The sequence below is a fragment of the Manduca sexta genome, chromosome 22, assembly GCF_014839805.1.
Source record: "Manduca sexta isolate Smith_Timp_Sample1 chromosome 22, JHU_Msex_v1.0, whole genome shotgun sequence".
Classification (NCBI taxonomy): domain Eukaryota; kingdom Metazoa; phylum Arthropoda; class Insecta; order Lepidoptera; family Sphingidae; genus Manduca; species Manduca sexta.
In genome coordinates, this window is record NC_051136.1 from 10,145,409 (window position 1) to 10,165,872 (window position 20,464).

General features: G+C 33.8%; 4 protein-coding genes across 7 annotated transcripts in view; 3 read left to right on the plus strand and 1 right to left on the minus strand.

Moving 5' to 3' along the window:
- The window catches only part of LOC115445839 (MAR-binding filament-like protein 1), a 23,911-nt gene that overhangs the window by 856 nt on the left and 2,591 nt on the right, over window positions 1–20,464 (minus strand). For 2 of the 4 annotated variants that reach the window (XM_037441262.1, XM_037441263.1), the window contains exons 5-16: window positions 4,194–4,297; window positions 3,709–3,898; window positions 3,429–3,577; window positions 3,224–3,354; window positions 2,962–3,112; window positions 2,367–2,549; window positions 1,696–1,811; window positions 1,167–1,414; window positions 916–1,040; window positions 711–832; window positions 521–632; window positions 102–341 (exon numbers count right to left, since the gene is read on the minus strand). In XM_037441262.1, the coding sequence (XP_037297159.1) occupies window positions 102–341; window positions 521–632; window positions 711–832; window positions 916–1,040; window positions 1,167–1,414; window positions 1,696–1,811; window positions 2,367–2,549; window positions 2,962–3,112; window positions 3,224–3,354; window positions 3,429–3,577; window positions 3,709–3,898; window positions 4,194–4,297 (1,871 nt within the window). Of the gene's footprint in view, window positions 1–101; window positions 342–520; window positions 633–710; window positions 833–915; window positions 1,041–1,166; window positions 1,415–1,695; window positions 1,812–2,366; window positions 2,550–2,961; window positions 3,113–3,223; window positions 3,355–3,428; window positions 3,578–3,708; window positions 3,899–4,193; window positions 4,298–6,002; window positions 6,069–6,189; window positions 6,241–6,735; window positions 6,826–6,913; window positions 7,046–7,752; window positions 7,872–7,992; window positions 8,219–20,464 lie in introns of those variants that run through there. The other 2 variants (XM_037441264.1, XM_037441265.1) reach the window with 2 other exon arrangements.
- On the plus strand, window positions 10,648–11,974 carry LOC119190135. The gene is made up of 5 exons (XM_037441271.1): window positions 10,648–10,685; window positions 10,770–10,989; window positions 11,183–11,313; window positions 11,428–11,574; window positions 11,884–11,974. The coding sequence occupies exons 2-4, from the start codon at window positions 10,818–10,820 to the stop codon at window positions 11,563–11,565; spliced, it is 441 nt and encodes a 146-aa protein (XP_037297168.1). The 5' UTR covers window positions 10,648–10,685; window positions 10,770–10,817; the 3' UTR covers window positions 11,566–11,574; window positions 11,884–11,974.
- Window positions 16,579–20,464, plus strand: part of LOC119190134 (splicing factor YJU2-like) — a 22,830-nt gene continuing 18,944 nt past the window's right edge. Inside the window, exon 1 of the mRNA XM_037441270.1 lies at window positions 16,579–16,597. The gene's annotated coding sequence lies outside the window, so the exon portion shown is untranslated. The remainder of the gene's footprint in view (window positions 16,598–20,464) is intronic.
- On the plus strand, window positions 16,598–20,460 carry LOC119190180 (splicing factor YJU2-like; the record flags this gene model as incomplete). The annotated part of the gene is made up of 5 exons (XM_037441476.1): window positions 16,598–16,698; window positions 16,782–16,994; window positions 17,621–17,795; window positions 18,204–18,381; window positions 20,163–20,460. Coding segments are annotated over exons 1-5 (888 nt in total), but the record flags the coding sequence as incomplete, so codon positions are not given.

Sequence of the window (20,464 nt, forward strand, 5' to 3'; positions counted from 1 at the left end):
ACAAACTTAGATATCTTCTATGTCGGCATAGACTTAATCTCACATTTTCTAAATTAAATACTTGATAAAAAGGATAATAGATAGGTTATTATAATTCTTACATCAGTATCTGCTTGAGCCCTCATTTCCAAATTGTTTCGTAACAATTTTATTATATTAGCCTGCTCTTCTTCTTTTCCCGATATCATTTTAATCACACCGTCTCTTTGTTCTAGACATTGTCCCAAATCGTTAATTTTTTCAATATGATTATCCAATTCTATGTCTTTCTTTTGTAAGGCTTCCGCAAGTTCTCCATTTTGTCTGGTGGCTTCGAGTAATTTAGCTCGTTGTTGATTTATCTACGCCGCATTATAAAAAATAATAATATTAAATAGAGAGTAACTCAATGATTGAGAGAAAAGATAGTTGATAGAGAAAATAACTTTTTACAATAAGTGTAAGTAAAATTGAACTATGACAAAATGTTTCAATAGTTCTGACACTAAAACCGATCCAAAATATTTTTAGTAAAAGTTACCATATCATGTAGGTCGCTCAAGTTATCAAATTCCCCAAAATCTTCTTGCAGCTTACATATATGGTTTTTGAGTGACGATAGCTGATTTTCATAGATTTCCATTTTGGCTTCGCTAAAAAAGCATTAAATTACTTTTAAATTAGAAAAGTAACTATAAATGAGGAACAACACTAATTATTATTATTTCTACCTCTCTTGTAACTGTTGTTCTAACAGCAATAGTTTTTTCTCTAATTCTGAAATATATTCGTCCTTTTTCGATAGATCATTTTTCACAGTTTTGTCTGACTCAATAGTCTCGTTTAATTCCCTCTGCGGAAAAAATAATTTGATTGTATATACCTGAGAAATAGAAGTTTTTTTTTCTTAATATAAAAGAAAAATATTATTTTTACTTTGATTTCTTCTATGGCTTGGCCCTGGTTTATTAATCTATTGCGGTAGTTCTCAATTTCTAAATTTGCTAATCCCAATTCTTTTTTTGTACTATCAAGCTCTTTCTGGATATTGGTTATTTTATCTGGAACAAAAATAACACGGAAAATCACAGAAAAGTCGAGTCTATCGATTTATGCTACACTTTTGGCATATTAACAAAGCACAATATATTTTTACTTTTATTTTAAATAAACTCATAAATACCAACTTAGTTGCATTTCTTTCTCTTGGCAAAGTTTTGATATATCCTTATAACGTAATTCCCAATCAAGTAGTTGAGAACTCAAGGATTCTACTTTAGATTGCAACATTTTCTTGCTTTCTACTTCTTCGAAATATTTTTGTTCTGTTTCTTTAAGACTTGCTATATTTGCATTCAACTCCTGTTTAATATTCTTCAAGGATTCATTATAATATTCTGACAATTCACTAAGGCTTTTTTCTAAATCTTTCTTTCTGTCGAATGACAAAATAATAATAATAATAATATTATGTAATTTTTCTACATAAAAGTTATATAAACAAGCCACTAAGGTAATATTCTAAAAACATTAACAATACCGTATAAGTATATAACGAATGTCTTCACAACGTATAACTCTTATAACGTAGCCTAATGTACATTGTAAATAATATTATAAATTATCGTAATTAGCTTATTGTATTTTTTGTTTTTTAAGTTTATTTTTATAGATAACTGTGAGCTACCTTAATAAAATAAAATATAAAAAGCTTACTCCGACTGAAGTTTCTCACGAACTTGGGCAATTTCTTCTAAATGTGTTATATTTTCTTTGATTGATTCGGTCAGTGTGTTCAATTCTTTATCAAAATCAGTCTGCATTTTCTGATTCTAAAAATAAGCTAATCGATGTAGGTTTGTTCTGGGTCCGGCCTGTGTATACTAAATATTTTTGAAAGCAGTGCCTTATTTAATTTGAATATTTTTTTGTGTATAAACTTAGCTTAGCTAGCATAAAATCATTTTCGTTAAAATGATTTCATTATTGCTTTTTGTCACTTATACATATATTACACATTCATCATCATTCAACAATAATCAATTTCATCCTATTTTATTTTGAGTAATTCCCTGCATACTCGAAGTTCAAGGTTAAACAACAATATTTTTAATATAGTATTATATGAAAGCTATATTGAACTAAACACAAAAAATATTATCTAAATCCCATATGATTTTAAGGAGTTTCCGCCTGTATCTTCAAAGTCTAAGGTCCCGTACCAATTAAATTAAAATGGGTTCATTCCGAAGCTATACAAAATCAAAAACAAAAACAATAGTTTAAATCGATTTATTTTTGTATAGAATATAATATTAACCTTTCCTCCTTTGGACTTGGTTTCAAGTAAGCATACTATACAAATATTTAGGTAGGGTGCACAATACCTGTTCATGTAACTGTTGGACAGTCCGCTCTAATGACCATGTTTTTGACTGAGCTTGTTTCAATGCAGACTCTAGTTGAGCCGCTTTTTCGTCACTGATCTTCATCTGACCTTCATTGCGTGTTAAACGATTTCTTATGACTATTTTCTTGCATTTTTCTTCCTTCAGTTCCTTTTCTAACTCCTGTTAAATCGTGATGATTAATTATTAATACACGTAGGCGTCAGTACCTTGATATATAATAATATAATAATAATATCAGCCCTGTATTATATACTCTTACACTGCTGTGCACGGGTCTCCTTTACTACTGGAAGGGATTAGGCTTTAGTCCACCACGTTGCGCTAGTGTGGATTAGCAGACTTCAAATGCCCTCAGAAAGAACTCAGGTTTCCTCACAATGCTTTCCTTTACTGTTAAAGCGATAATTCACACATAACTTTAGAAAAGTCAGAGGTGCGTGTTTTGGGTTTTGAACTTGCGGCACATTTGTTTAAACAGTCAGTTCCATTGTTAATTAGGCTATCGCCAGTATCGGTACTTATGAACTAAATACAATCATCGTAATTTAAAAATATATATTTTCCAATTTACTTCAATTCTTTCTCTGTTCGTATGTGATTTAAGATGATCGGCGTTATGAATTAGTTTGCGAAGGTCAGCGTTCTGAGAATTCAACTCGGATACTTTAAATGTCAGCTCTTCCGTGCGCAATTGGAGAGCTATTGTCTCATTCACGCCTTTCCTGATAACAATACCCAACAAATGTAAATGTATTCAACGATTATAGCGTAACATGAAAATATACAATATTATATTATATGAATAATTAACAGGTGGTCGAATGTTTGCTTACCGTAAGAATCCAACTATCTCGTTAATCTCTTTAAGAAATTCTGCTTTAACTCTTTCAAGAGAGCAACGTAACATTTCATTTTCACCATTGAATTCATTAATTTTCTTTGTGAGTGTTTTGATACTGACAGCCTTAAAATATATAAATTATTTCACATTCACACCATTCTAATTAATTAACCGTAAATGAGTTACACAATCTGTACCTTTTCATCCGACATTAAAGTTTGGAACCAATCTATAATTTCTTTTCTCATTGCCAGGGTTTGTTCACAGGTCGCAACTAATTTTGTGGGCATATTGCATAATCTGTTTATGTCAATGTTCATTGGAACCTTTGACAAGTTTTGTGTTTCTGAAAAGGGATCAAAATGACGAATAGGTCATTTTCAAATTTTCAAATAAATCACATTATGGAAAGCGAACTATAAGCAAATTTATGTACATTCATAATATTATTGAATATAATTATGGTGTAATTAGTACCATGCCGCTGCGATTTCTCATTATTTTTGTGATCAGAGCTGCAGCACAGTTGCAGTAGTTGTTCGGGAGTCATTTTAGTAACGTTCATTAAACTCAAATCTTCCATTTGTGGCAAACTCACTTTATGACCCAATGAACTCATTTTGTTATGTGTATCTCGCATATTTATATACAATTGCATTATGGCTTTCTGGAAAATAATTCATGATATCTAATAACTTAGTAACCATGAAAGTGAATTAGTAAATCGAACAATATTCGCATTGACTTACGAATATTTTTGGCACAACTATTATAAGCCAATGTTTAAGAGATTTCACGCATGTTTCTACATGCTACAATTTTTCGCTTATCCATTGAATAGAAGTTAGGTTAGCAAATTTAAAAAAAATAGTCAAACGAACGGACTTTGGAATAACAATATTAGTAAAGATTACATGTACTTAATATATCCTTTACATAATGTATCGCAACATTAATCACACCTGTCGATCCTTCAATTCATTATTCATCTTTTCAAATTGTACCGTCATTTCTTGCCAATTAATCTTGAGTTGCATAACTTTATCACTTGGTGCCGTTATTGATTCTGCGAAGAGTGCAAACAATTAAAATACTATTATTATACTTTTTTATAAAAAAAAAACCATAACCCAGTACATATACATAGCATTACAACAAGAAATTAGAATAAAATTCTTGTCAAATAAATTTAATTTTCCTAGACTCTCCAAATAATAGTCTGTTAGTACTAATTACATACATACATAAAACATCACACATTTATCCCCGAAGGGTTATGCAGAGGTGCAACTAGGGCACCCACTTTTCGCCAAGTATGTTCCGTCCCATGATGTGATAGGGGGCGAGCCTATCGCCATATCGGGCACAAATTCCAGACTCCGGGCTGATACTGAGCAGAAAAAACCCAAATATCATTTTGCCCGACCCGGGATTCGAACCCAGGACCTCAGAGCGCTATTGTACCGGACATGCAATACAACTACGCCATCGAGGCAGTCGTACTAATTGGCTTGTGGAATAGCTCCATTTCCTCCTGGATCTTCCATATTTCTTTCGGTTTTTAGCATAGGTGTAGATACTAAAGTCACACCCAGTTCACGTATTACGTGATGAACACGCTTCCATTAAACACCTACTTTACATTATTACCTTTCTACTAGTACAAAACGTAGTTACGTGCAACTAACATCTTGCGTTTATTATACGTACTTGACGCGAGGTATACGCTAAAATACTATTATATAAAGCTGAAGAGTTTGTTTGTTTGTTTGAACGCGCTAATCTCAGGAACTACCGGTCCAAACTGAAAAAATCTTTTTGCGTTGGATAGCCCTTTGTTCGTGGAGTGCTATAGACTATATATCATCATGCTATACCCAATAGGAGCGGAGCAATAATGGCTAATCTCAGGAACTACCGGTCCAAACTGAAAAAATCTTTTTGCGTTGGATAGCCCTTTATTCGTGGATTTCTATAGGCTATATATCATCACGCTATACCCAATAGGAGCGGAGCAGTAATGGCTAATCTCAGGAACTACCGGTCCAAACTGAAAAAATATTTTTGTGTTGAATAGTCCTTTGTTTGTGGAGTGCTCAAAGTTATATATCATCACGCTATGACCAATAGGAGCGGAGCAGTAATGAAACATGTTGCAAAAACGGGGAAAAATTATTAGTTTTGAGAGCTTCCGTTGCGCGCGCTGCGTAAACGGTTAAAGTTATGCAACAATGATGTATGACGGGATTGTTCCTCTTAAAAAGTTCTAAAAAATATATTATAAAACAAGGTCCCCCGCTGCATCTGTCTGCCTGAACGTGTTAAACTCAAAAACTACCCAACGTATTAAGATGAAATTTGGTATGGAGACAGTTTGAGACCCTGGGAAGAACATAGGCTCCCGGGAAACTACTACTTTTATAACGGAAAACTTTAGCCTGAAAAACTTTATAACGCGGGCGGAGCCGCGGGTAAAAGCTAGTTATTATATAAAATGACGCATAAAATTCCTAACTTATAATACCTACTCTGAATAACCAATGTCTCGACACTCTAAGCTATATCAATAGTTTGTCATTAAGCTGACCTGTTTTATGTACACTTAATTTATTACTAAATACACATCCTGATATTATTTCATTCCACTTATGCAAATGCATGATAATGAGAAAAAAAATGATTATGTTGGTCATTATGCGTTGGAACGGAAACACCCTTTTTTCTCTATTTTCTTTAACTGCATACTTGTTAACTTTATTTTTACGCGTTACCTCCTTTAAAACCTTTTGTACTGGACTATGTTCCAATTCCATTTCTTCATGTTTCATAATCTTTTCCTGAGACAGTAGAAGTATATTAGTACACAAAGTGACAATAAAATTTAATAAACTATGACAATCTTTAAATAAACGATATTATGTATTATACATTTTTCAAAATAATATTGAGAGCACGTACTTGAGTCGGTAGGCCACAGTATTTTAAAGTACTATCTTTTCTTGTTTGCCTCTGGAAGTAAATATATATTATATTAACATAGTTTATAGGCACATCAAAGTGATCCCACTGCACCTAATGGTCAGCGGAGTGGGGTCCAGACTGAGTATCGATTGACGAGAGATGATTACCACTGGCTGATCCCGAAGCGCAACACACTTACACGGGCCACTGCGGTGGGTTTTAACACCTTTTGTCGCTATCTGGACGGATACATAATATAATTTCCTGCCACTAGCAATGTAATCCATATAATAGGTACATATATTTTTTTTGGCTAATAACTTTTACCCGCTGCTCCGAACGCGAGATTAAGTTTTCCGGGATAAAATTCCTGCTTTATATTTTCCCGAGATAAATAAAATAAATAGCACTCAGTAGTAATGTGCAGCTTCCCTTCCCACAACTAAAAGAAATTTTAAAATCGGTTTAGTAATACAGTGATTGGCCTCTACAAACTATAAAATTTGCTCTTTATAATATTAGTATCGAGAAAATTAGCATTACCTGTGTCACTGGTACGGTTATAATAGACCTTCCTGTCTTTGACGGAATTATGTTTTCATTAGCGATTCGTTTTGGCAACATCGGTGGTCTCTACAAATAAAATACCATATTTCTTAAAAAAATGTTTTAATTTTTAATATTAAAGTGTTATATTGTAATGTATTTTTTTATGTCTTACCTTTAACGTAGACATGGTGGCTGGCAAAATTCTTTCTCGTTCCGGTCGCGCCGATCTAGTTGCTGGCGCGTAAGTTATCCTACCGGAGACTGGTTGCTCATCTTTCATTCTATTCGCCGACTTTGGTCGTTGCTGTATCAACAGAGTAAATAACTAGTGGACAAAATGGAGAATTTACTCGGAAGTCCTCAGGAATAGGTACTTTTTGCCAAAATATTGACACTGAAATTACTTAACTTGATAAGAGTTTTATTTTCTAACTACAGCGTTCCTCTTTTCATAAACAAAATAAAGGCAGTACCAACGACATGATATAAGTAAATTTAAAGATGTAGTGTGGGAAAACAAAATATAAAAAGACCACGTAACGGGTTAAGCGTGTCAGTAGAAACCACATGGACATATGTCTACAGCGTATATCCCTAACGGATTCATTGGAGTAATACCACTACGTAATAAAAAGTTTATATTTCTTTATCAAATGGTATGTCAAGAAGTGTAAATAAAGATTCTGCGTAGCTAATCCCTATTCATTTTTAGTATGGTAGAGCATTCGTGATTTTTTTCAGCACGGACAGTTGTGATCACCTAATATCAGTTTATTTACTAGTTCATTTGATAACAAAGCCTAAGTCTAAAGCTAAGTCTAAGTCTAATGCTATAAGTCTATTGAGCGTAGAAACTTCTAAGTAGCAGTTAATAGTTAAACTAATTAGTTTTATATTTTGTCATTCCTCCAAACTCCACAAATAAGTGTTAATTACAAAATTTTATCCGAATAGAATATATCCAATCTAATACTTATAAAGATTAAAAAGATATTTTCTAACGACACATACCACAATTTCATTTCCATTAAATATCCTTTGTTTGGTAGTTGTAGGTCTTTGTCGCACTTGAGACAACCTCTGCGGAATCCGACATTTAGGAACAGTGTGTCTTGGCGATTCATAATTATCTGTTTCGAAAAATATTTAATGCCGTATTTATTAAAATTCGGTAAAGACAACACAGTATATATTAGTGCAGTAAATTTGAGAATATGATGTAGGTAAGTTCTTAATAATTCTATTAATTACCTTGTACTACAGGGTCTGCGTGCATTGATATGGACATTATTTAATAAAGATCATCACTTAAAATTTAACTGTTGTTAATACACTGTTTATGAAATTATTAAACAAAAATTTCAACAACCTATATTAAATTAATCCAAAACCTGTCAATGACATTAAAAATGCCAATTTATCGTTGATGAAAATTATGATATTAAAAATAAGAATAATTGCTGAATTCCTGCCAGTGTACTGCTAGCATATTATTGTTGTTATGCATCCTTTTTGCTAAACTGTCATTGAATTAAAAATTATTTTGTTACTTTGAAATTGGAATCTCATTTTGACAACTTGCATTTTTGATTGAGCAAATGGGATTTACATCAAAATTGTAGACGTTTTCGTTTTCCTAAAGTTTTTCTGCCTACCATGACGACCACCGCAAAATCTCAAAAGGATAAACTTCGTAAGTAAAACATTTTTGCTATTTGTACAACCTGATCGCACCAATATTTCTATCTAGCATGCTTATAATTTACTAGTTTCTACTCATTGGTTTGCCCTCGTAATAAGTACTTATTCAGTTCAAAAGTAGAAAGCAACACTCATGTTTAATGAAGTTATTTATTGTTGAAAATCATTCGAACTAAATTAAATTCCAATATAGTAGCACGATTTTATAAGACGAACAATTCAGCTTTTTTATATTGGTACATGTAATTAATGCACCCTATATCTCTATTCCAGAAGAATTAAATCCTAAATATAAACTTATAACTTTACATTATGCAAGCGCTTGTCAATAATGTGATACAAGTAGCGCCGGCCCCATGCCCTTGATCGAAGTAGACAGTAAAAAAAAGAGAAAAGTCTCTTGTTGTATTTTGTTTTTGGAAGTCAATGCCTAAAATTTATCGGTAAAAAAGGACCATTGCGATACATCCATGTCTCAGAAATGCACCGCGGACGCGCGTTTTGTAAAAAGATTGCCTATTTTTCGCTCTACTGCTGCTCTGTGCTCTATGTTCTACCCTTGGGTAGGCAATAGAGACAAGTACCTACCTATAAGCCTATCAGGCATACATAAGCATGGATTTCTCTTAGTGTGCAAATCTAACTTGTCACCTACAAGTACACCTGACCACCAGTAAGTACTTACCTGGTAGTTCATAATATAAACGTACGTTCAAATTATTAAAAGAATGAAAATGTAATTTCACGCATGCGTAGATTACTTTAAATAAACTCCAACAAAATCTGTAAATAAATTTTATATCATCTGATAGATACTCCATCCCCGCGGTTGCTGCCACGGCCAACCGCAGCATCAGCTCGCGCGTGCAGCTCGTAATGCAACTAATAGAAATGTGTCTTTAGTTCCGTCGCAAAGACAATCCCCTCCCCGTTCTACAACTTTGCCGGCTAATACTAAGGTAAAATAAAATAGTTTTAAAATAAAATAATCAAAAGCAGTGGTATCGAACATAATAAATATTTAATACCATTAATAATCACAGAACGCAAAGAATGTATTGCAACGCACAAGTCAGAAGACAGAATCAAAAACAGATATGAAGGTGATTTTATGCATTTTTCATAATAAAAGTTCAATTTGGTACTTTGTATTTGTAAAATTTGTAGCCGAGTTAGTGGGTTACCCAACAAAAAGTAATTTATATCGTATATAAACATCTTCAATATGGAAAATATTGTGGATATTTCGTCGAGTTTGGTAAAAATGAAGGTGGATGGGCATTTTGACGAAAGATTACTCCCCTCACTATCTTGGTTTAATTTATACTATATGAGCTCTAGAGTACAAGACTAACCTAGCGTTAAATTGCAATAAAACATTTTATAGAACTTAATTTCAGTTGTTTTAATGATAATTTGTTTTTACTTAAGGTCATCTCAAACTCTGAAAATGAGCACCCGGCGGTGGATAATAATTTTGTAAGTTCTTTTAATTTAGCATTTTCCTTATGTGTGTTTACAAATTTAAGGAAATTAAAGTAATTCATTGCTTTTTAGATGACAACGCCACAAAACACGGAGTCATTCGTCATTGAGAATTACCCCACAGAAGTTGTTGAACAAATAGATGCCATAGACATTACTGAAGATCATGTTACAGAGAGAAACGACATGAATACTTCTGGTATATTTATGATGAGGCGTTTAGAAATATTTATAACTTGTTTTGCTATCAGCTTCAGTTGTGTATTAATTTAGTAATAGTCGTCCTACGTCAACTTATCAATCTAAATTAAAAATATTTTTTTCAATCGGCGCCAGCAATTGCAGTTACATTCTAATGGTATCATTTTCGTAATCGATAAGTACTCGTAATACCAACGTTATTACATTTTGTAGAAGTAAAGAACAGTTGTCCATCAACACCAGCTGTTAGTAGTCGTCCACAAACTCCTAGAAGTCAGCAGTGGAGTCGTCCACAAACGCCACGGGTTCTCAGTCGGCCAACAACTCCTGCTCAAATGCCCCAACGACATGGCACCCCAACCAGTCGGCCCAACACTCCGCGCCGTCCATCCACACCTACGCGGCCGATTACAACTTACTGTATGCAATCGCCATGTAATAAGTACCGTCCGAGTCACCAGTTTCTACAATTGCTTATGAAGATGATGACATTAAATCAACATTTACTACAAAACACAAACAGTTTCAACGATTGAAAAGAACTTGATTTGAAACAGGTAAACGATGTCTTGTTATAGTTTTTTTGTGGTTTTAAGAATTCAGGTATTGGTTTTTATTTATATTTCTCACTTCGGTTTTAGCAAGCTGTGTTGGAACTATTTGACACTCTTAGAAGTTTACGTGATCGAATGATGCGCGAAGGAATCACTGGCAGTGGTGAAGGTCTTCAGCAGCAAGAGCTTGTGGTGTTCAATGTGGCAGATTGGGCAGCGGATGAGATTGCGCAGCTTTGTCGCGATGCTTTAGCGTCTTCTAACGCCGATGATGCGATAGAACTGATCAATAATACATTACCTATTGGTAAGAACAAATATCTATAATATTGAGTAGACCTCGCCTCATAATTCGACTGGCTCCGAATAAAATAGATAGCGTACCTACTTATCTAATAATTTTATACTTATTACGTAATGTTTAGTGACGTAAAACATTACAAGCTTGAAAAGCGGCATGAAATTCTGATATCACTTAAATCATAGTTGCTATGTTACAGATGAACGCGCTTTGGCTGAATTAGACGTTAACATGGAAAATCTCCCTGCACGCTTTGCCGATTTATGTCTCCAAGCATTTGCAGCCCGCCAAGAAATTATCGAGTGGGCAAAAGAACTTATTGGAAACAACGTAATCAAATCTCAGTGTTTACTAATTACCATACTATTTGAAGCCTTTTTATATTATTTTTTATAATATCGTGGTGATTATTCAATTAATTTTTAATTGTCATATTTTTCACAGGAGCAGCTAAAAAGCGTGGGGCTGGAACGTATTGCTCAGTACAACGCTCAGGGACTTGAGTTATGTGAAATACTCAGAGAACTAAAGACTAGCGCTGATAGTACTGTGGATACGATCACTCAACTTTCTAAGTATTAAATCTAATATGTGTGTGGTGTATTGGGATTATAGTTATATAAATATTGTTACACAACTCGTGTACTGAGGTCTATGATTGGGCCCCTAAGTCGGTTTAGGGGATTTAGGTTTATCTAATCAGTACAAGTCACACAGTTTCAAATCATGCCAGCTAAGCAGGATTTTGCCCTCCAACACAATATGGGATATAATGTAATGAGCGGAATGCAGATGTAATATACTTCTGTTTACCCCTGAAAATAAAAGGCCAAATAATATATATTATATGAATGAAAAAATGAAAAATGTATATTCACGTTAAATATTTCCTTGTTTTAGACGAGCATGTCGTGAACGAAATGCATTAATTGCTGTAGGCGAATCACTGGTACGTGAAATAGCACGGCTTCGACAGGATATCGAAGTAAGAACTGCATTTGGCACTGAACTGCGAGACACCCGTGCCGATACAGAAACTGCTAAAGCTCTTGAGGTACTTAATTAAATTATGAGATCCTTACGTGTATATTTATAAGGCACTTTTATATTGCATAAAATGTTATTACAGGATGCCCGTCACGAATTAGAAGAAGAGCGAGTTGCAAAAGCTGTTATTAAAGATAAATTGGCAACGGCTGAATCGCAACTTCGCCAGACTCGTGGTCGTATATCTAAAATGGATCGCCAGTTACGCGAAGCTGAAGCTAGTATTTCAAGTCTTACAGGCACCGTGAAGACGCTGGAAGATCAAGTAATATATTGTGAACATAAAATATAAAATCAAAGTTCGATGATATTAATTTATCTTTACTTTTTAGAGCCGTCAGAGAGAAGTTCAACTTGAAGCTCGAGCTCGCAAACTGAAAGAATCTTTAAAAACAGATCAAAGAAGCAAGAAAAGCTCTTGAAAATGAGCATGAACAAACTCAAAACAAATTTCGATTAATGAATCGGCCCAAGCACTATTAGAAGAGCGTGAAAGTAAAATAAAAGAATTACAAGCAAAAATAACTGAACTTGAAAACAGTAGACCAAATCCAGGTATAAAACAGAAAAGTTCTTATTAGCATGTTTATAAAACAGTGGGGTCAAATAATATCTTTTTTTTACAAATTAGATCTGCCGACTGAAAGAGAAATGGATTTGTGGGCAGAACTACAGGCCACCAAAGAAACGTTACGCACCACGGAAGATGAAGTGACTGCGTGTAAAAGAGAGAAAGACCGGTTTTGGAGACCCTCACAAAATTGCCGTAATATTTTATTTAATTATTTGCTATTCAGTATACCTAATCCCCTTATTCCGCCAAAGCAATAATTTTGTTTTCAGTATTATGTGCCTGACGAGTTTTATACCATGCTTCTAAGGTGAATAAATCTGGGTGCCATATTATTTGTCAACATTTTACTTAAAGGTAATGAAACAGTCTTTAAAATTTCAGGAATCCGACAATAAAGTAGGAATGCAGCAAAAGTTGGCCGCTGAACTTCTTAGCAAAGAGGAAATCATGGGCAAGATGCAAATGCAAATCAGGGATCTAACGAAGAATATTAAATTAAAGTATGTTTAACACATTAATTTACGTATTTTACCACATATATTTATTACAATTTAATTGAGTAGGTATTCCTTATGAGAATTTTTGCTTTTAGCGAACAAAAAGTGATACAATACGAACAGTATGTTCGCGATATTCAAGCGCATAATCGAGCAGTAGCGAATTGTCAAGAGGCACCAAATGGTATCAGCTATCAAGATTTGCAGCAGGAGGTATACAAATATTTAGTAGGTGCAATTTACTTTCAATACCTACTAACATTTTTTTTAAATTCTTTATAGATTATGAATGTAAGAATGGGACTTTTAGAAGCAGTACACCGCAACGAAGAACTAACAGAGTTATTAATGCAGAAAGAACAACAACTCGAGCAGCAAGACAAGACATCACGTGCACAGGCAAGAGTCATCAAGGTTATCTTCTTCATCAATAACAATTATTTTTATCTAGTCTATATTTATGAATTTGTAGGATGTTGGTAATTGCAGTTTTAAAAAATGTATTTGATAATACCGGTAGTGCAAACATTTTTTTTTTATTTATTTAAAATATTTATTACAAAATAGGTGCGTGAGGAATTGATCAACATGCTTAAAAATAAAGAGACAGAACAAAGTCGGGAACTTGCGACTCTACAGCAGGATCTTGAACATCGAATGAAAGTTGTAGATGAAGTGAGGGTCACAATTTATTTTTTTATTTGTTTTATTGCTTAATTATAGTAAACTTTGGTCTTCTTCATTTTTATGCGTAGTATAGGAATCAAATATAACTTACGGATTTGTATAATAATAGTCGCTGTATCAAATTTAGGTAAACAAGCAAATAGCAGCAAAAGCGGATGAGATTCAAGAATTGTTTGCTACATTAGAGAACAAGCAACAACAGATCCACCGATTAGAAAAGATTGTGATAGCACTGGAGGAACAGCAACGACGTGCGCAAGCGCAACGAACGAGACACGAAGAGAAGATCGCGGCACTTGAACATGAATTAGCTGCTGGGGGAATAGGCGTGAAAGGTTGTTATAAATTTTAATTATAATATATTGTTTATTAACTCCCTCTTAGTAAGAAATCGGAAAGGATTTAAAACCGTATTCACAAACAATACTATGAACATATGCCGAAAGTTCGAGGGTATATTGTCGAAAATTTCATAATTTCTTTGCCTATGTTTAGTTTCGTTTTTTTGATAGCCAAATGAAGTAAAGTTGTGTCTCGATATGAGCCGACTATAGCACTGGGCCCTTATTCTGTATGATAGTGTAAACGCGTAACGCGGCCGTGTCATGTTATCTTCGAGAAATGTGCGTGGAATGGTATTCTGTAAGCCAAATTTCTATAGTCCTAAACATGATGCGTTGTGTTACGTGCTTGTTACGCACTGTCAAAATAACGTGTAGGATAGAGAATAAGGCCCCTGCTATGCCTATGCTCTGAGGCCTGTGCCCTGTGGAGGTTGTCAAGCCGAAAGCATTGAAAAACAGACAATCACAGATATTCACAAACATTACTATGACCACACGGTGCACTGTGCATCCTCTGTGAATATCGGTGTTATTAAGTAACGTTTGTGAATACAGACCAGTCTTTCAATAAAGTCTTTATTTAAAGAAATGAAAATCTCACTCTGCAGGACATTTGCGATTAAATTATTTTAAACTAATACCAACCAATAATTTCGTTTCAGGAAATTCTTATTTTTCTAATCAAAAGTACATGTTAGGACTAATGATAAAACTGAAAATGTAAAGTTTTTATCATCACTGTGACTTTTGTAAAACGTTTTGTCATATTTTCATTTTTGTGAGAAAATAAATAATATAACCTTTTACACATAAAGGAGCTTTTTTTTTCGTAAAATATTATAATAAAATTTATACTTTATATATGTTGTCGACCGGCGCACATCAGACCAACTTTTTTTACGTTAAAATAAATTTGGCAAAGTTTCGCCGCGTCTGGTTAAGGCGATACCTCAAGGTCAATTTTCATACATTTTGTTTCACCTTTAATCTGGGTAACTAAACAAGTATTGGCAAGTAAAGAATTTAAATTCACGTCTAGTTAGTGATTAGTTCTCGCAGTTGAAAGAAAAACGTAAAAATAATTAGTAATCATGGATATTTCGGCCTTTAAAATTTAATATGACGAAATTTTAAAGGCAGAAATATCCATGATATATGCTTAACATTGAATTTCTTAACATTTTCGCTTATAACTTTTTCATTTATAGTTCTACGACAAAAGTTACTAGACCAAAGTTGTAGAGAATTTAATTTGCAACAAAAAATGTTTATACATTTTTTTTGTCAGATAAATAGTTTAAAAGATACATCGTAAAAACCATTTCAACCCTATTTTCAAGATGGTGGCCGTGGGACAAGGGTGGCGACCCCACAAACTTGGTTTTAGCTTTAGACTGACCCCCCCTACACTTCAAAAAAATAAAATTGCGTCCTCTAAAAAACGCAAGGTAAGGCCTAAAAAATTCAATGGACTATCTGTACATGCCTAGAGGCATCTAAAAGAAAAGGTCGTGGTGCGCGCGGGCTCGTGCTAGGTAAAAATATTCGATAATTGGAAAGAATATTAGCACGTACATATTTTTGATTTCTTTTCAAATACGATTGTCGTTACCTCAGAGTGGTTACTTTTAATTGAATCGACACTAATATTTTTTTATGTTTACGCGAATATCAGAATTTAAAATAAAACTATTTTAGACATTTTATCGCGGTTTTTTATATTATTATTTTCTTCCTGCACGACGCCTGTTTGGCTCGGCGCACACCAGGCACCATAATATATCATGGAATATAAATTATATAAGTACGTGGTCTATATAGTAAGTATAAAAAATACAGTGCGATCGGTTATACCTATTTGGAATTTTTCTGAGAGTTTAAAAATGGGTAGACTTTTTTTAATATAAGTACTAATTTTAAACTGTTTTTATGAACGCTACTTTCGTGCTAATTTTATCATCTTTTAATTCTCTGTGTGTAAGTTTAGAAATAGGTGATAATATCGATATTATAGAAATTGAAAACCCTTAGAAATGATCGGACGTCCGCAGAATAACTTCGGACTACGTAATACGTTGTGATAAGTCAAGCATAAAACCAAGTAGACGTATTCATGTTTTTTGTTTCCTATATATACATGTTCTTGCTCGTAGCATTAAATGCGCTACACAGGGCGGGGATAAAATGAGGGCAAACCTAAAGGCTCCGCCTGTGGGGCTAAAACTAGAAAATAACTATAGTTAGCTCTATTTTTGCATTACTCCACCTCCCTTATCTAAACTTAGCCGAATGCACCTTACCAAGAGTTAAAATCGATATTAGAGCTTCGGTGCGATCTTCATGCTTAATATCGATAAATAATAGACATCCCTATGTCGAATGTCATTCCTAACAATTGACATTTGGTTTTGACAGCATTTTGTCATTTGATAATTTAGTCACAATTTACATTTGATGAAAGCCAAATAAAATTATATGAGAAAATAATAGAATAATTGTTCAAATTACATATTTTCCAATATCTGTTTGAACTTGAAACAAAATGTCTGAAAGAAAAGTTTTAAACGTAAGTCCCTTGCATTTAACATACAAAATTAACAAAGTGACTTATTCCAATTGACTGTAAAACGCCTTTTAATTCTTTTACAGAAATACTATCCTCCGGATTTCGATCCATCAAAGATACCTCGTATGAAATTGGCGAAAAATCGCCAGTACACAGTGCGTTTGATGGCTCCATTCAACATGCGTTGTGCTACGTGCGGTGAGTACATATACAAAGGCAAGAAGTTCAACGCCAGGAAAGAAGATGTGGAAAATGAGGACTATCTTGGCATAAGGATATACAGATTCTATATCAAGGTGGGCATTAGCTTTAACCATAATTTCACAGTAAATTTGTTTATTTAATAATCAGTGTCTCATAACTGAGTTAACTATGTTCCTGAATCTACTCTTAAAAGTAAAAGCGTAACTAGATCCTCTACTGCCCCAATATATTAAGATGTGTTTTGGGTCTATTGGACAAAAGCTACAATTCTATAGAACTTATATGTATATTTTGTGTATCAGTTATCAAAAATCACACAAAAATGATATTACTCCACTATAAATAAATTTCAGAATATCATGGTGCACAATCTAGATAACCATGCTACTTTAAAATTGTTTCCAAGTATTAAATACACTAATTTTCTGAAACTTTGTAATAACCCCAGTCTTATGTTGATTGAAACAGTTTTGTTGTTAATAGGCATATTAGGTGTATGTTATGTAGATTTAAAAAAAATCAAATATTAAACAAAAATTATTAAGTATTTTTGTCATCACTACCAAGCCCTTTTTGACTGGATACATAAAATTACAGCATACCTGTGCATTATGTAACTATTTATCTTTTTTTCAGTTGAGGCTGTATAACATATTTATAATTTTAAACTAACGCCAAACAATGTTAATTTTACTTATTTTTATGTTAAATATTACAGTGCACTCGATGCCTACAAGAAATATCATTCAAGACAGACCCAAAGAACACAGATTACGAAGATAGAGGCGGTGCCACACGTAATTTTATGGCATTAAAACTGGCTGAAGAACAAGCCAAGAGGGAAGAGGAGGAACAGAAAGAAGAGGAGGCCAATAATCCTATGAAGCTGTTAGGTAAATGCCTCATTGTTAGTTTATCTAATACTACAGAAGTTTAGATCCATTATGAAATCCCTAAAAACCTAGAATAAGGTGTTTCTTGGCTTGTAAATGGAGCCCAGGACCTATTGTTACATGGCCCATTTACACTGCCACTAGGCCAAGGACAATTTTAATTAAATCTTTGTCATAATATATTAATATCTACTATGTCATATTAGAAGTTCATGTAACATTGTTATATACTCATTTATTTAGAATTTTATCAATGCATATTTACTAATTATTTTTGCTGTTACCCATATTTTTTTTTTCATAAATGTTTCATAGTAATTAACACATGTGGATGACAGTATAACGGCTGTTTATTTTTTTACCAATAAATATGATATTTAGTATGATATTTGCAATAACATTTCACAGAATACAGAACTGAGCAGTCAAAACAGGAAATAGAACTGCTAGAGAGCCTTGAAGAGTTGAAAGAACTGAACAGAAGACAGCAGACTGTGGACTATGAGGGCATGCTCAAACAGTACCAGCCCGAGACAGCAGTTGAGAGGAAAGCAAGGGAGGAAAAAGAGGATGATGAATTTATAAAGTAAGTTCTACTAATATTACTAATATTGTAAATGAGAAAGTTTCTGAAGATGTCTGGTAGTTTGTTTTTTGTTTTAGAACCGAGTAGGCAAAATATTGACTATGAAAAAGTACTTTTAAGACTGAAATAAGAAAATAAACCCTAAGCTAAAATAGGAATAGTGATATTCAGGATGCAAATTTACAATAGTCATATGGCATAATATCAATAGCAATAGGAGTAACCTATGCAATAATGCACTTATTTCTGTAATTTTTATTCTCGAGTGCAGTGGCATGCAAATATGGTCGAGTACCTTAGATAGATATCAAGATGCTCATTGATAAGTCAATGGAAAGTATGCGCCAGATTGAAGCACATGTGTAGATTAGACCCTATCTGCGCCTATGCAGAACTTACATAGACCTATCATAACTCGGATTGCCAATCAGGAGTATAGCGAGCAAAAAACAAGGTAATTTCAAGAAATAAATGTCACAATCGCGTCTCTAGCCACTAGCACATGCGATAAAATAAAAAAAACGTTTAACATATTTCTGTCCCGCTAAAAGTGTCCGCACTCCAACTATGCTACACCACTTTTGCCTATATTCAGTTGAGGTCGGGATTCGCACACTGAATTTTGCCAACTTAAAGAATTTACCACTAAGACACACAAAATTACTAGAGAACAAAACGTATAGCTTATCGCCATTTTCAAAAAATTGTCCCATACGTTTCTTTGGAGCTGTCTAAAAAATTGACCAATCAGAACCAAGTTTTTTTTTACATGTTTACAAATGAGTTATTAGGATTGCTCATTCTTGGAATAGGATTGAAGATTGAGATTGAGATCGTTTATTGAAAACGGTTGTTAGTTTGAATCGCCAACCAGTTTCAAGCTTTTAAGTAGATCTTCATGGGCGAGTTCTAAGAGGACGTTGCGTCGCGGAAGCCGTGAAGATGATCCCTTAATAGGTTTAAACTTGTCGGCGATTCCGAGTTTAATACGTGAGTGAAACCGTTTTGTTATGTAGTAATATAATATGTCACGCGTAAATTTTAATAACATTAAAACACACTAGTTTAATTCCTCCTTTTGGCGGCTTTAGAGTAGTGGTTATTTTTAATGGATTGGTTTGCCACAGTTAGTTGTGGGAAGACGTAAATGTAATAAAACAATTTTTCACCTTTTGGGACGTAATACTACTGTTATGTACAAAGGGCCGAAACGAAATATATATCAAATCACTGGGACCTAAAAGTCTCAATTTATTAGTAAAAGATGTTGCTAGATTGAAAGCATTGCATTACTTCACTCGAAATAATCATTTCCCTTATCACTAAGGAGCTCATCATAATGTTACAGGTACTAATTTACTGTAGCCAATAAGTACCACCGAGTATGCAATCTTACACTACTCAGGCAAATGTATCTTGCCCATTGACATAGAAAAAAGGCTGAAGTTCCTGCAGCTGTTAAGTGAATATGAACAGAGATGTGTGGGAATGACAACGCGGTCATATGGCTCATATGCATAGGATTTTTCTTTATTGGAAGTGTACGTAAAAGATACCGATATTGGTCATATATTGGATTTGTTTCTCAGACTCGGACTAATGTTCAGATCATTTGTTGTCTATGGATTCTTGTCTATACGAATAGTAAGCCCAAAGCTTTTAACTTGATGACAAATATTATGAATACCGCATTATAAACATATACGATCAAACATTCAGTGTCTAGGCATTTGATTAAATTAGAATAAATTGTTTACTATTTAAATTTTGTATAATTTCAGATCTGTGAAGTTTGCAAATTCATCATCAAATAGAGTAATAGTTGAAGAAACAGTTGAAGACGTGACAGAAGATGAAGGGCCCCCTGTAAAAGTGCCAAAAATAGAAATGATGCCGCAAAGGAGTATCAATACTAAAAAAGATTGGAATAGAAGTATAGGAGTACTTTCTAAGAAGACAGCCTTATCTAATCTCGTTAAAAAGAAGGAGTCCACGCAAACCAGCGAAACGAAGACAGATAGTAAGCCTGAAAAAGATGTGAGGCAAGTAGACAATAGGAGCAGTGAAACTGAATCCGAAAGGG